Source organism: Barbus barbus, assembly GCF_936440315.1.
Source record: "Barbus barbus genome assembly, chromosome: 46".
NCBI lineage: Eukaryota > Metazoa > Chordata > Actinopteri > Cypriniformes > Cyprinidae > Barbus > Barbus barbus.
The window spans coordinates 16,087,156-16,102,677 of NC_136724.1; the positions used below are offsets into that span (position 1 = coordinate 16,087,156).

The window sequence follows — 15,522 nt, forward strand, 5'->3', positions numbered from 1 at the left end:
AAAATCATTCTGATATGCCGATTTGCTGCTCAAGAAACATTTTGTATTAGTATCAATGTTGAGCACAGCTGTGCTGTTTAATTTTTTAAAAATTGTTTTTTCCAGAAACTATGATTTTTTTTTCCAGAAGTGTCTTTCCTGAATGGAACGTTCAGAAGAACAGAAATTATTTTTTAATTATTAACAAATAATTTTCTGTAACATTATTAACATCTATACTGTCACTGTTAATCTTGCTAAATAAAAATATAAAAAAATATTAATAAAAAAAAGAAAATTCCCCAAATTTTCTTTCCATACTCCACTTTGTTTTTTTCTTCTTTTTCTTTTTTAAAAGTACAATAAAAGTCTAAACAATGAATACATAAATCATTTAATTTTTGTTAAATTTCCATATTTCCACTTTTTTGGAATTTGATGGTCTTTTTGTTTTAAAATAAATAAGCTTGGAATGAAATGATAAATATTGTAAATAATGACAATTTTCATTGATTTGGGTGAACCCAAAAATCCTTTTAAATTCTAGTCTAAATTGGATTTATTTGAGAACATTCAGTACTTCTCTGGTTTTAGATCTCTGTAGATGATGCCTAGTCCATGCAGATGGTCCAGAGCTAAAGCCAGTTCAGCCAGATAAAACTTCACATCCTCCTCTGTGAACATCACCTGAGGAAAGAGAGCACATGCTTTACATGTCAATCAGGCAGTCTCGTCCTCTCTAAGCTGCAAAGAGACTTCAAGCTGGTGGCTACATGAGACTATGCTCTGGATAAAAGCATCTGCTAAATGTTTAAATGTAAATGTAATGCTTGAGGTAACCATTCACTATTTACCTCTTTTGATAGTCGAGTAAAGAGATCCCCTCCTCTTAAAAAGTCCAGAATCAGATAAAGCTTTCCTTCAGTCTGGAATGCTGCAAGAAGTACACAAGAAGAGTGTGAGAAAGAAAGAATGGCTTCATTGGTTAACAGAACATTAGAACAAGAGTGGTTCTTTATTCTGATTGGCTGATGACCAGCACTTACCATAGTGTAGCCTAACAATAAAGGGATGATTAACCTCCACCAGGATGTCCCGCTCCATCTTAGTCCTGACCCGATCTCGTACTGAAAACACACGCATAAATAACAACACTTCTGTTTACTTCCATTGAGTTCACTAACATGCTTCTCTCCCCTCTAACAACGTTCCCCCCCTGCCCAGAAATCTGGCACAGCAGAATTACGCAGATGGCACCGGATGACTAATTAAATAAAGTAGGGAGAAAAATGCAGTGCAAGAGAGACGAGAGAAGCTGAGAGCTGTAGGGGGAGGAGAGTCACTTTACTCTTTACTAGATGTGTTTTTCATCTGGAGGGGCTGTTTTCCATAGTTGTACCTTTCCACGAACATCAATTTACATTCTTAAACCGCTACAGCTGGGAATTAACCAACCAAAAAAAAAAGGAATAAACAACTTAAACAGGTTACTGTGGAAAAAGTAAATGCAATCTGGAGTCCCACATGAGACTTCTGAACTGCCTTTAATATCTTGGCTTGCAAACCTGCAAGACTTCCTAGAGGACAAAAAATAATAATTTGAACTTTCACAGCTATAGGACTAAGGCCAAACATCAAACCTTCTTCCTGTTTTATTGAATTTGTTTCAAGGAGTCAAATTTGCCAAATCACACTTCATACAATTCCTAGATTATACATGACCAATGTCAATATTTGACTATTCAATAAACATTGGCAGTGTTCAATAATAGTTACAGAAGTTAAAGTGTTTTGAACAGAATTTGCCCTTTGTGTCAATTTCAAATTGTACCAGCAGTCTTGTCAATGGATGATAAACAACTGAAGTGCAGTTTTATTAAATATTATTTAAAAAAATGGTAATTTCATTTTAGCAATGTGTACATCTTGTGTTATATATATTATTTAAACAAATGAATAACTGAATAAATGATACATTCATATTCATTTATATTTTATATGCATTTTTCATTCATTTAAAAAAATATTTAAATACATGCATACCTTATATGTTTAAATAAATAATTACAAAATGAATTAAAAATGTAAATAAATATGTATGCACATACTGTAATGTTGGCCATTGTTCTATATCGCAGCACTGGCCACTGAAAACCCAATATTGGCTTACTTAATACCTTTTAGGGTGGCTTTTTTCAGCACTTTCATTGCGTACAGCTGTCCTGCATCCGGGCCTGTTGTCTTCTTCACCAAAAACACCTGCAACACACAAACAAAATCAAGGCTTCATCAAAACAACATTACAAATGCTTTAAAACAGCATCTATTTTACTCATCAGTTCTTCTTGAAAACATAATTAGTTCAGTGCCATGACACTGTAACTATAGTGACCAGGACTAGCTCCACATGTAATTTTACTGAGATTGTCATTAAAATATGAACGACTGTTTTTTCATCTGTGCATGGCTCATGTTTTAATCTGTGCTGATTGCCTCTCAAAGCAAAATGCAAACACACACAAACCAAACACTAAAAATATATTCGTATAGGTGGGCGGTATGAGCAAAATCTTATATCACTGTATGAGTAATTCCAAATCACAGTAACAATATGTACACAAAACAGTCTTTTACCTAAATATTTTAAATATCAAATTATACGCATCATTTGATTATGTAATAGCTTAATTACTTCAAAAATTAAACAGATTACACCTTGTATGATAATTATTTTTTCATTCATTAGTATTTTAATATTTTAGTATTTCAACGTATAAATATTTATTTCAGTTAGTTGCTAAGTTTATTAAACAAAGTTTTTCATCAAATATTTACATTTTTAATAGTTTTAGTTTACTATAACAACAGTAGTCCCTGCTCTGTCTCTCCATGGACCTATGGAGTCCTTGGCTTGGACTAATAAGGTTGAAGACCCTCGGTATAAACAGTATAACAGAAAATTTACCTGTTTATATATTTGTACCATCATGTATACAGTATATAAAATCATACTTCACAGCCCTAAATTAATGCAACGTACCTTTCCGAAGGAGCCCTGTCCAAGCACCTTCTGGAGCTCAAACTGCTGCGGGTCGGCCTTCTCGGAGCCCTCTTTAACATGATGTGTGATGCTGATCTCTTTAACAGACACTTCTTCCTGGAGAGAAGATGACAACAAGCCAGAGAGAGAATTACATCAGCGAGAAACACAAAAACTTTGACAGACGGTACAAAATAATTCAAGTAAACCAGAAAAAAGATCACAAGCCAGAGAGAAAGCACTTTTACTTAATTCACCTCAACTCAATAATAAACCTGAACATGCAGCATTAAATTAACACACGGCTTGAATATGCGGTGGCAAACGCATCACTCTCACCCACGCCACGCACATCACAGCAGTGCGCCGTTGTGTCCCACGTGTTCTCGGGCCCGACCTGGGGCTCGTCACCCTGCTCCATGCCTGAGGGAGGAGGGGTTGAGCCCCAGCAATCCCCCTGGAGTGTGCGCCTGCTGCTGGGCTTCTGATGCACAGAGAGAGCAGGACCAAACTCGGTAGAAAGCTCATGTGACGGACAGCTTCCCACACGGTTGCCATGACACCGCCCCCAATCCTCCTGCTCCATCACAGTAGCGGTGGGCGTGGAGAAGGGTGACTAAAGACACAACGTTCAAGCTCTTCTTTCCTCACTGTCTTCCTCCCACTCTCTTTCTCTCTTTCCATCCATTTCTCTTTGTCTCCCCCTCTAATCCATCAGCTTTCCATCTCCACACGGTGAGATGATGTCATCCTACGTTGGCGTACCAGCAAAGTGTCTCTCATGCAACTGATGAAAGTTTATGGGCACAGACGGTCCTCCATTGCTCAATATACTGAGACCCAAACAATAACAAAACCTCCACCATGATGCATTAAGAAGTTGCTTAGACAAAGTTATACCGAAATGATACAAAATTCGGCTGGATAAACCGCTTTAGCTATAGTCTTAATAGTTAGTCACCTCATTTTTTCTTTAAGACTGGTCATAACTTTTTAAAGTCAGTAAAAAGACCTGATTTGAATAACTGCTAGTTGGTCAAACTAGTTCTTTAGACACAGTCTTACATAGTGGCCAGAGCTGGGGAGTAACTGATTACATGTAATCTGGATTACATAATCAGATTTCAAAATTTAAGTACTTGTAAATTACATTTGAAAATACTTGTAATCAGACTACAGTGACTTTTTTATTGACTACATAATTACATATTCACATAATGTAAATAAATGATTTGTTATTTATTGATTCTTCTAGTTTTGTGGACATTCACACAAAGAATGCACAATTTAAAATGCACAAATTGGCATTATTTCTTATTTGCATGTAATGCAGACATTCCCAAACTTTTTTGTCATCTGAACATCTTTCACCTAATATGTGACCCTGCACCACAAAAGCAGTCATAAGTAGAAGGGGTATATTTGTAGCAATAGCCAACAATACATTGTATGGGTCAAAATGATCGATTTATCTTTTATGCCAAAAATCATTAGGATATTAAGTAAAGATCATGTTGAAGATATTTTGAAGTGAAGTGACATACTGCCAAGTATGGTGACCCATACTCGGAATTTGTGCTCTGCATTTAACCCATCCAACGTGCACACACACACCGTGAACACACACCCGGAGCAGTGGGCAGCCATTTATGCTGCGGCGCCCGGGGAGCAGTTGGGGGTTCGGTGCCTTGCTCAAGGGCACCTCAGTCGTGGTATTGAGGGTGGAGAGAGCGCTGTACATTCACTCCCCCCACCTACAATCCCTGCCGGCCCGAGACTCGAACCAGCAACCTAGTCCGACGAGTTACGAGTCCGACTCTCTAACCATTAGGCCACGACTTCCCCCCATTTTGTAATCATAACTTAATTTTTGATTAGTAATATGCAAGGACTTCATTTGGATAACTTTAAGGGCATTTTCTCAATATTTAGATTTTTTTGCACCCTCAGATTCCAGATTTTCAAATAGTTGTATCTTGTATTTTGTCCAAGGTCACATATATTTACTTGAAGTAGCCTGAAATTTTTAAATAAATGTTTTAATAATTAAGCATCACATTTCCATGCTCATGGTTCTCCGTTGGTTAATGGTCACATGACAGGCAGTTAAACAATTTTTTTTAAATCACATTTTTATATCAATATGCTACAAGATTATCCTATTTAAAAATGTGATAAACGATTTAGTAATCTAAAAGTAATCAAAAAGTAGTCTGATTACATTACCTAAAATGTGTAATGTTATGGATTACGTACAAACTATAATTTATGTAATGTAATTTGGATTCAGTAACAGACTACAATTTCTAAGTAATCTACCCAGCTTTGATAGTGGCTGTTAATGCAACTGGACGCTGGTCACTAGGTGCTGCACCTCACTTTGCTTATAGACACACACTCACAAACTTCCCTTATCACTTCCCTTTGGGTGAATCCCCGCTGGCTTTTTAAAGTGCGTTCCACTTCGTGAAGTGGACAAGGGAAGATTATGTGGATGGACACTTGACCCCTAGATTCGGTATATATTATATATATATATATTATGAACTCCTTTCCTAAAATAAGGATATTATAATGTGTGCTTTTATAAAGACAATGTAGTTGTAGTTACATTATCACTGTGCTAAAGTTAAAATAAATAACATTATAAAATATTATAATATTATCTGAAAAATATTAGTGGCAATTCAAAATTATTATTTATTAAAAATTCTCTTTCCATTTAAAAATTAGGTTATGTTCAGAAGGGAATAATGCAGTCTGTATACTTTGCATAATATGTTAATTTTTGTCATAAAATACCTGAAAAACCTACTATATTTGCCAAAGTATGAAGTATAAACTGTACAAGCACACTATGTGTTTTGTTTTCCCCCTCGATGCAACGCACCCAACCTTCAATCTGGAGAGTGACAAATGAATCATAATCAATATCGAATCCTCATCTACATAGTGACTCATTTGACCGAACTGCCAAAAGTCAGGACAAAATGAACATTTATCGTTGCTTACTGAATTCTGTTCTCAGTATTATTTTGGAAAAAAGGCGGTAAACACCGTGCAGCATGTTTGTATTCCATTCTGAACACACCCAGAGATTTTCTACAATCCCCTGTGTAAAGCTCACAAGACTTGTGTAAAGTCCACCTCCATGAAGATCCCCAAATTCCCTCTTCTTCCCGTCTCCAGTGTTATCTCTACAGCTGATGGAACCATAAGTACCTTAGAGTCCCATGGAAAGCGATGTGGAAGTGAGGCCAGCGAATCCTCCATCCTGTTCCAGCCCAAATCAGTCTGGCATCGTGTCAGCCTGGGCTCCCTCAGAGCAGCCAGCATCCTGCCATGAGGTGCTGGATCTCCGTCCAGCCCTGACAGCGTTTCAAACCTTTCTGTCGCTTCCTGAAGCCCTGTGGGCAAGTCTATGGTATGACGGTGCAGACGTCTTAGTCTAGTCCAGTCTGGACAGTTTGTCTCTAGCATCCAAGCTAAGTATTTCCCAGAAACAAGGTCTGTTGAGATAAAGAATAAAACCAACTGCACTACACTTCAGATGCTTTGGCTAGTTAAGTTCTTGCTGAAAAGCACAGGAAAGTGTCTGCAGGAACTTGGAATCTTCTCTGGAAACATCCAGAAGTCTATAAAGCTGCAATGCAAGCTCCGTTTTCCTGATACATGAAAGAGAAAATAATTTAACCAATCGAAGGAGGAAAAGAAACGCAAAGGCAGGGAGGCATGATGAATCCGCTGTTCACCTGCATCTTGTTAAACACATACAAGCATTCAACCAGCAGCACTTCCCCGCCTCTTTCCTCAGCTCTTGCTGAGCATAATTCACACCTCTTCTCAATGTCGCCAAGAATAGAAAATGATACTTCAGAATGAAAATGAGTCGCTAACGTTTTAAGGACCACATGGAAGTTGATAGGAATACAATATGAGGTATTTAAGTTGCATCTTATAAACTTCAACTACAAATCAGAGCCATATGTACTACAAAGATCAAAGGTGTACAATAAAGATTTGAGGCCTGATTCCAGGATGCTTGAGAGTGTGTTTGTGTGCACTTTGTGAATGATTCCTGCCTGATGGAGAGTTGTTGTCAGTGTGTGTGGATTGTGGTGGAAGTGCTCTAAAGAAAATCACATCTGAAGTACACAGTACACACTGCACCTAAATTTATTTGTCAATTCACCTTTTAGAGCTTAACACTCACAGTTCAGTAATTCACAGAAGTGACAACCGCATTCTATAATGGAATTAACTGCAAACAATTCAGGTAGTGGCAACCGCATTTACAAAAATGATATGCTGTATCAGTAAACACACTGAACAACTTGTTATTAACAATGTATTTAAACATATCAGAGTAGTGTCACTTTTTTGTGTGCACGCTGCAAGAAATCACAGGGGACAAGGTATGTCTTAAATCATTAGTGTTGACAAATCTTGCTAGAAAAGAAAACCCTTTATGAGCCAAGACAAGTGGACATGGCAACCCTTCAAGAGCATGCTCTGTTGACGGTGGTTTGGTTAAAGGGATAGTTCACCCAAAAATTAAAATTCTGTCATTAATTATGCACCCTCATGTCGTTTCAAACCCATAAAACCTTCGTACATTTCCTCCATATATACAGCAAGGGAACTGACACGTTCAAGGCCCAGAAAGGTAGTAGGGACATCGCTAAAATAGTCCATGTGACATAAGTGGTTCAACCGGAATTTTATTAAGGTACGAGAGTACTTTTTGTTTGAAAAGAAAACAAAAATAACAAATTTATTCAGCGTATTTTAATTTAATTTTATTGATGTCCTTACTTCTTTTCTGGACATATAATGTGGTAATTATATTGCGGTCTATGCAGGGCTAGACAGCTCTCGGATTTCATCAAAAAAAAAAAAAAAAAAATTAAAAGAAGATAATAATCTACATATTGGATATTGAATCTTAAAGGGGTCATCAGATTCCCATTCTCCACAAGTTGAAAATCTTTTAAACCTGTCAAAAACAGCTCGTCAGAGCAAGCTGTTTTGTAGCATTTTCCTTTAAATGTTAATGAGCTCTGCTGATCCTTCCCCTTCTTCCGAGCCGCTCTTTGAGGGACTGTTTACTTTAGCCGCATTCATCGTGAAACTTGCTAATTAGCACATTATTAGGAAAGGAGATTTGCAAAGATTCATTAAAAACCCTTATATTCATATATTCATTAGAACCCTTATATTCATACATTCAACCCTTATATTCATTAAATACACCTCACTGCTTCTGTAGGTGAAGCTGGATCACGAATGATTCGTGCGAACATAGATGCATTTAGGTAGATCAGGGGGCACATTCCCTTCAAACACAAACGTAATCCACTGCGCCTTCAACAGCTCAGATGTCGGGAGTAAATGATGACTGCTATATTAATTATTACATTCAACAACAAAACACCTCAATCACTTCATTCGGAGCTATTCTTGTCTTCCGCTGCACCGAAGTCGACATAATGGCGGACAGCTCTCTCAGCTTACTCAGGGCGGGTCTAAGGTAAGACAGCCTTGTCAATCAGGGCATTTTAAAATAGGGATTTAAAAAAAAAAACACTGGGTGGATTTTTATCATTATAGGATGGATGTATACACACACTTCCAACACACATTTATGTTCAAAGAACTTGTAAAGTGAATTTTGCATCCGATGACACCTTTAATGATCATATTTACTTATATTTTATTCTTTTTTGAAAGATTAAAAATTTTCAAGATGCCTACAAATAAAGGGGAAAAACACCCCAAAACTAATACATTTATTAGTTATTTAATTTAATATATTAAAATAATAAAGTAGGCCTATGTTTTCCATAATAAGCTGTGAGCGAGCGTCTAATACATGCCTTCTGGAGGTACACGTCAGCTTTGGAGCCAAGCGGAAACCCGATCACTGTCCAGAGTACAGTACTCACCGTTCTGCAGGGGAATCTTTCAGGCGGTCTCTGAAACAGCCTCCGAAGAGCCTTCAGCCTACATTGCAGCATGCGGATCACTGCCCCTCCGAAAACAAGCGTCCAGGGCTTAGAAGCTGCCATACTGCTACTGCCCTGCTTCTGACTCTGGTCTAGAGGAACACGGTCCAAGTGAGTGAGTGTGTGTGCCAGGATATGCAAGAAGTTTTAAGGATGCCTGGATGACAATCACTGACTCACAGAGGGGGAAAGCCCAGTCCTGAAGGAGGGAGTGTTAAAGCCAAACTGGGAGATTCCCCTTCTGCGAACCCACCAATCCCTCCAGTACAGAGTCCTGGAGATTCCCACAAACTCTCACAGCTGACCAGTCACACAGAGACACATACACACACACTCAGCCTTGTTTCAGGATGTTGGGCTACAGCTGAGATTAACAACACCTGTTGTGTACAGTCCAGAAGGCTGTTTGCCTTAAAACAGTCCATAGGTGTGCAGAACACACTGAACTTTTAATTAACTCCACAAACACTTACAAAACTTCACATATGCTTTATATAAGTAATCAGTGTTGATAACTAGAGAGCCATGTCCATGATAAATAATAAACATTATGTGAGTTATGTAGCTGACTAAGATAAATGGGCTTTTGTCAAAAATTACTTAAAGTGAATAGTTTTGCATCATGTGACATTGTATTCCAGCAAAAGTGTTACAGTTACAGCTGAACAATTTACATCTTACTGCAGTTGTTCTTTGTGTAAGAAAAGTGTGAAGAAAACCTGAATAAATGTAAATATACACAAATGAGAAAAATTAAATAATTAAAAAACAAAACAAAACAACAACAAAAAAACATTTAATGTAAAATATATTTTTTGGGGGGGGGGGGGGGGGGGGTTCATTGTTTCTGTATAATTATTAGCAGGGCAAGTAATACTGGGCCAACAAAAAAAAAGAAAGAAAAAAAAAGTAACATCCAAAATATTGCTAATGTTAAATAAATATTTATTTTACACAACAAAAATTATGTAATTCACTGTAAAAATACTTGAAAACAGAAAATAAGTATTATCCATTGGCAAGGATGCCAAAACACATGCGGGAGATGGGCCAAATAGTATCAGAATATTCAGCCTGACCGGTTTATCTGTGCATAACTACTTTACAAACCCAATTTCCTTTTTACATCATTGATTATCCAAGAGGACATTACTGAGGGACAATAATGGCTTCTAGAGATCACCAAAGAGGAACATACAATCTATTTTCCACCTCTCCATGCACATAGATCCTGTCAGCTGCATGTATGGAATTCTGGGAGTCAGTTTCACTAAAGCCGCTTGCGCAACACAATTAACAGCTCGGCTGGCTGGGCTTTGAGGCCCTTGAAGTCGGAAAGACAAACTCTATGCCCCATAAACAGGATGCCACACTCACCATTTTCCACTCAGATGACACAAGCTCAACCAACTGCTCTGAAAAGAGCACATTATCATGGTATGAGAAGAGTTTCCTATTCCGATAAGCCATGTGCTAATAAACAGAAGCAGAGTGTGGCGAACCCTGTCCGATTTGGAGAGTGCTCTGGGTTTGGGTTTTGCGTATGTGTGTAAGAGCAAATGGGTTATGCAACTCAACGGAGCAGGTTTCTGACCTCAGAGAGCAGCTCTGACATCTCTGAAGATCCAGTTTCTCTCATTGTACTGTTGGATTTCAAGGTCAATCACAGTGAATGATACAAGTAAGAGCCTTATGATCCATTCTAGAACAGAAATATTCAACTGTTCATGAGATAAAACATCTTAAAACTCAAAGATGTCAGAGGCAGGTGCATTGTGGGAACTAAGAGAAGCAGGCACACAAATAAAGCACAGCATGACAGCATAGAGATAACATTAAATCAAAATAAAAAAAAATACTATTTTAGTTGGAACTCTGGCCTTGTGTTTATGCTGACATATTGAGCTTTGGAGCTCATGTGAGCGACTGAAGTTTGAATAAAGCTTGGAACATTTCCTGATTCCATTTGCATTTATTAATTTCTTGTTCTTGTTCTTTCAGTATTCTTAATAAAATTGGCAAAATAATTTTCTAAAATGAATGAATAAAAATAATTAAAATATTAAATAATTAATCATATTAAAATGTAAAAGGTTAATATAAAAAGCTTTGTTTCCCTAAAATAAAATCAAAATAAAATATTTATATATAATATTAATATTTAAGGGACTAGAAACAACATTTTCTAAAATAAATAAATAATGATTAAATAATATGTATTAATATATAAATGTAATATTATATATAATTATTAAAAAAGGATTATCTTCAAGGGACATCATAACCAATTATTTCAATAACATATCCATATCAATCCATATTCTTAAGGAAAAATTAAGTGTGCACTTTTTATGAGACAAAAAAGATTTCTACATGAAGCAAATGGAAGAGAGATGGAGGCATAATTTATTCATACATTTCCGAGGGGGGACAGGAAGATCAATAGAACTAATCAATTATATGTGAGCTAGTCTCCTCAACACAGTGCGACTCTTTGGCCCACAGCACTGAACTTTCTGTAATATTTCAACTGACAGAAATACGTCAACTTAAATAAGTCAATAGGCAAAGAACCCACAAAAACCAGAGCATGTATTCTGGGTTTCTGTGGTTCTTAAAGGTCAGGGGTTTGAACTGAGCCATGACAAGTAAAAAACAAAAACCTAATTATCTGGTTTCCAGGCTCCTTTGGGTGGTTTGCAAGTCACAAGAATGCCAACTGTATTCGAAATGGGTTATATATTTTTTTAAATGTTTCCTCTGTCCTTTGTGTCCAACTCCACAATCTCAACTTCCTGACAATTTCTGTGCTCCCTGTGAACTCGAAATGCCCGGAGAGCAAAGAAAACATAAAAGAGATGAAAAGAAAAGACAAAAACACAAAGAAAGAAAGAAATGAAAGCTTGGTCCTCCTAGCCAAGACAGAGAAATCAATATGTCAGTCTGATTCATCTGATTTTGACAGACGTCAGAAAGACCGGACCAACACACAACACCAAACAGACAGTCAGGTTTAGAATCAAATATGTCAAGAACACATTTCACCCCAAAACCAAACGAGAATATATTGCATAAAACAAATGAAGCCTATCATAAAAATATTGTCACACTGTTTCTAATGTACAGGCAAAAGGGTAATACTTCACAAAAAGTTTAAATTAGCTAATGCATTAGTTGTAATTAACATACAGCAAACAATACTTTTATTTGCAATTTCTACATACAAAACTATTCAAACGTTTAGGGTCAGTGAAATTTTTTCTTAAATTGAACAAAAGTGACAGTAAAAGACTATTTCAAACATAAGTCTTTTCAAATTTCCATTTATAAAGGAATCCTGTATTTGAATAAAAACAAAAAAAAAAGAATGACAGTTTCCCCAAAAATATTAAGCAGCACAACTATTTTCAACATTGATAATAATAAAACTAGCATATTTGAATGATTTCTGAAAGATCATGACACTGAAAACTGAAGTAATGGCTGATGAAAATTAAACTTTGAGCTCAAAGGAATAAATAACATTTTAAAAATATATTAAAATAGGAAAGCGATATTTTAAATGGTAATATTTCACAGTACTACACAATAATACTTCTTTCAAAACATGAAAATATTTGAACGTATATTAATACATTTTTAACATTACGTTGTTTAAAATAAATCTAAATTAAATGCAGAATTATTCTAGGGTGATATATTTACCAGATGTGTGTTCTTGACAGATTTCATCTAAGCCACTGTGTAACATACAAACACAAAAAACAAGGTCTCAACCACAAACCCAAATGTCCTGGTTAACACAATCTCATTGTCAATGTCCCTATTCATTTTCTTTCTCCGGGGCCTTTTTCTGGAGCCAGGTCCACTAATTGCGAAAGTTCAGACCGTGCCGAACTTTCAATCTCTAGAGCACAAAGCATTCGCTCATTAGAGAAAGATGCAAGAAAAGAACACATGCACAACACAAAATCTAAAACAGAATTACGAGAAAGCGTGGCCTATGACAAAACAGAGCACAGCTGAGGGAGATTCCTAACCATTTCATGCTGTAGACTTCTGAAAAAAGCTCTTTCAGCTCTTTGATGTGGTTCTTCCTGCTCAAAACGACAGTGAGCAAAGAATCCCCACAAACTACACTACATTGTTCCATCTACACATCCTTAATACATCATCAGTTTCCTCCTTATGCCCAGTTTCCTCTTCCCTTGACCTATAAGAAAAATGTATGAAACGCCTCTCCCTTAAAAGTGAAGAAACATAGCTAACAGTTTATATCAGATCCAGTTAACCTTCAGAAAGCATATGTGTGCTGCACACACGTCAATATTCACACAAATATGACAATTATTACCTTTAATCTCCTTAATATTTCAAATTGACAATACCAAATGACTCCTACCCGTACATTTCTCTGCCTGATTCGCAAGGGAAACATATTCAGCATGGTCCTGTCCTCATGTCAATTGCTTCACGCTGTGGATGGCTAAACCAGAACCCTCTTCCAGCGTGGCAGGAGTGGTCAGTTAGGCGTACTGACTGTGATGCAGTCATACATGTACACAAAAGAGAAGCAAAAGGAAACGCCTGCCCAGGAAGGGCCTACAGCTGCGGGTCAGCACCGAGATTAGACCATGTCCTGCCCTGGTTTCCTTGGCAACACCTGCTCAGGAAGAGGCACATCTGTCCAAAGAGAGCATCACTAATATATCAGCCGAGTGTATATATAGCTTTCCTATCGCTTGGCCTGGTCACATCCTCCACAGTTAAATAATGCTGAGGACTAATATTTTAATGTGTGGGGCCCTTTTAACCCAAGAGATATGCTGTTAACATTGCAAAGAACATTTAAAATGAGTGAGACATTGAGGGAAATTCCTTAAATAGCCGATCTTCTCCAGCTGAAATTCAGTGTACGTCAGATCATCCTGGGCTGAACTAGGTCATGTGGCGCCGGATCAAGTTCAAAGTTTGGTATTATTTTTTCATCTGCTTCACCCGACTTCCTGTGCTGAATGACAGAGCAGGAACCCTCCCCATCGGCCCCCTGTTCTTGGAAAGCTCTCAGGAAGTGCGGCACCCTGACAAGGGCATTACATCACCCTCAGATCCTGACCTCACAGGGATGTAAAATCCTCTTCTCACACGTGGAACCGTGCCAAGACTGCCTCCCATCACGCCTTCAGATGTGGAAAAACATCGTCCTTGTCTCCTTCTTGTCTCAGTGGGAAATGCGACATCAACTCTGCTGTTTTTCTAAGTTAGAGAATGATAAACAGAACAGAGCGCCTAACACTGAACAAAGTTGGACACAGAATCCGGAGAATTTAGTGATCCAAAGACAGAATGATGTGAGACCAGGATCTAAAATTAATGTTTTTTCACACCTGTGAAACCCATCATGAATATGTTTTTATATTGGACATTAAATTACATTCTACAATATTACTATATAAAAACTTTTTAAAAAGTTCATATAAATAAAATGAACAATGCCAATTAAAAAGCCAATAACAAGAATAATTTATAAATATTTATTTTATTTGATACAGTAAAAAATAGTTGATTATGAAATATTATTAGAATTTAATATAACTTTAATATGTTTTTCTGTTTGAATATATTTTAAAATGAAAATTATTAATGTGAAGGCAAAGCAGGATTTCAGCAGTCATTACTGCAGTCTTCAGTGTCACATAATCCTTCTTAAATCTTTATAATATGCTGCTTTGGTCCTCAAGAAACATTTCTTCTTATTATTATTATTGAAAATGGTTTTGCCGCAGTGATATTACGCAGCGCCTGAAAGTAGTTCCCAACTAGGTAACTACTTATGATATAGCTGGGACTACTTTCAGGCGCTGTGTAATATTATTGCGCCTGCTGCACCCATGGTACGGCAGCAAAGTTCCTTGATTATTACGCCGGAATGAGAGTATAGTTCCTAGCCGTATCGGCCTAGAAAATCGCAACTTTTCATTTTCCGTCAGTCTTAGTACATGATGTAACTACAGAAGTGTCAAGTTTTAAATAGGAAAATCATAGAAATTCTTTGCTCATTTTTGAGTGAGATGCTAACGGTCTAATCCGATTCAATGATCTATGATAAGCTAAGCTAAAAGTGCTACCGCCAGACCCGGAGATCGGCTGAATGGATTCGAAAATGGTAAAACTCAACTGTTTAACTAACTTAGGGATGCTGTAAAAAGAGCCTATTTTTTTTTTTAAAAGTGGAGTGTTCCTTTAAAGTCTGCTAAATTGGAACAACTAATTTTGCAGTTACTGTACTTTAACTGTGCGGAAATAGTGCTGAAGTCCACAATAGTGACATTAAAACACATTTTAGGCTTAATATTAAGAAATGTGCATTGTGCAATAATGAAATACTCCAAATAAAGTTTAATTATAATTTTTATATTGGTAAGTCTCAAGCGATATGTCAGTAAATAGACTTGAACTATACTTAGTATGAAATAAATGTATATTAATTTTTTTTTT

The 15,522-nt window shown here is 36.8% G+C and overlaps 1 protein-coding gene across 3 annotated transcripts in view; it reads right to left on the minus strand.

Annotated features, from left to right (window-relative positions):
- Positions 1–15,522, minus strand: part of LOC306864595 (ribosomal protein S6 kinase alpha-3-like) — a 44,852-nt gene that overhangs the window by 10,178 nt on the left and 19,152 nt on the right. The window contains exons 1-6 of one of the 3 annotated variants that reach the window (XM_079408705.1): positions 13,433–13,561; positions 3,020–3,136; positions 2,157–2,238; positions 1,026–1,106; positions 834–913; positions 560–666 (exon numbers count right to left, since the gene is read on the minus strand). In XM_079408705.1, coding sequence (XP_079264831.1) covers positions 560–666; positions 834–913; positions 1,026–1,106; positions 2,157–2,238; positions 3,020–3,136; positions 13,433–13,471 — 506 coding nt within the window. In that variant the 5' untranslated portion in view covers positions 13,472–13,561. Of the gene's footprint in view, positions 1–559; positions 667–833; positions 914–1,025; positions 1,107–2,156; positions 2,239–3,019; positions 3,137–3,358; positions 3,487–13,432; positions 13,562–15,522 lie in introns of those variants that run through there. The other 2 variants (XM_079408706.1, XM_079408704.1) reach the window with 2 other exon arrangements.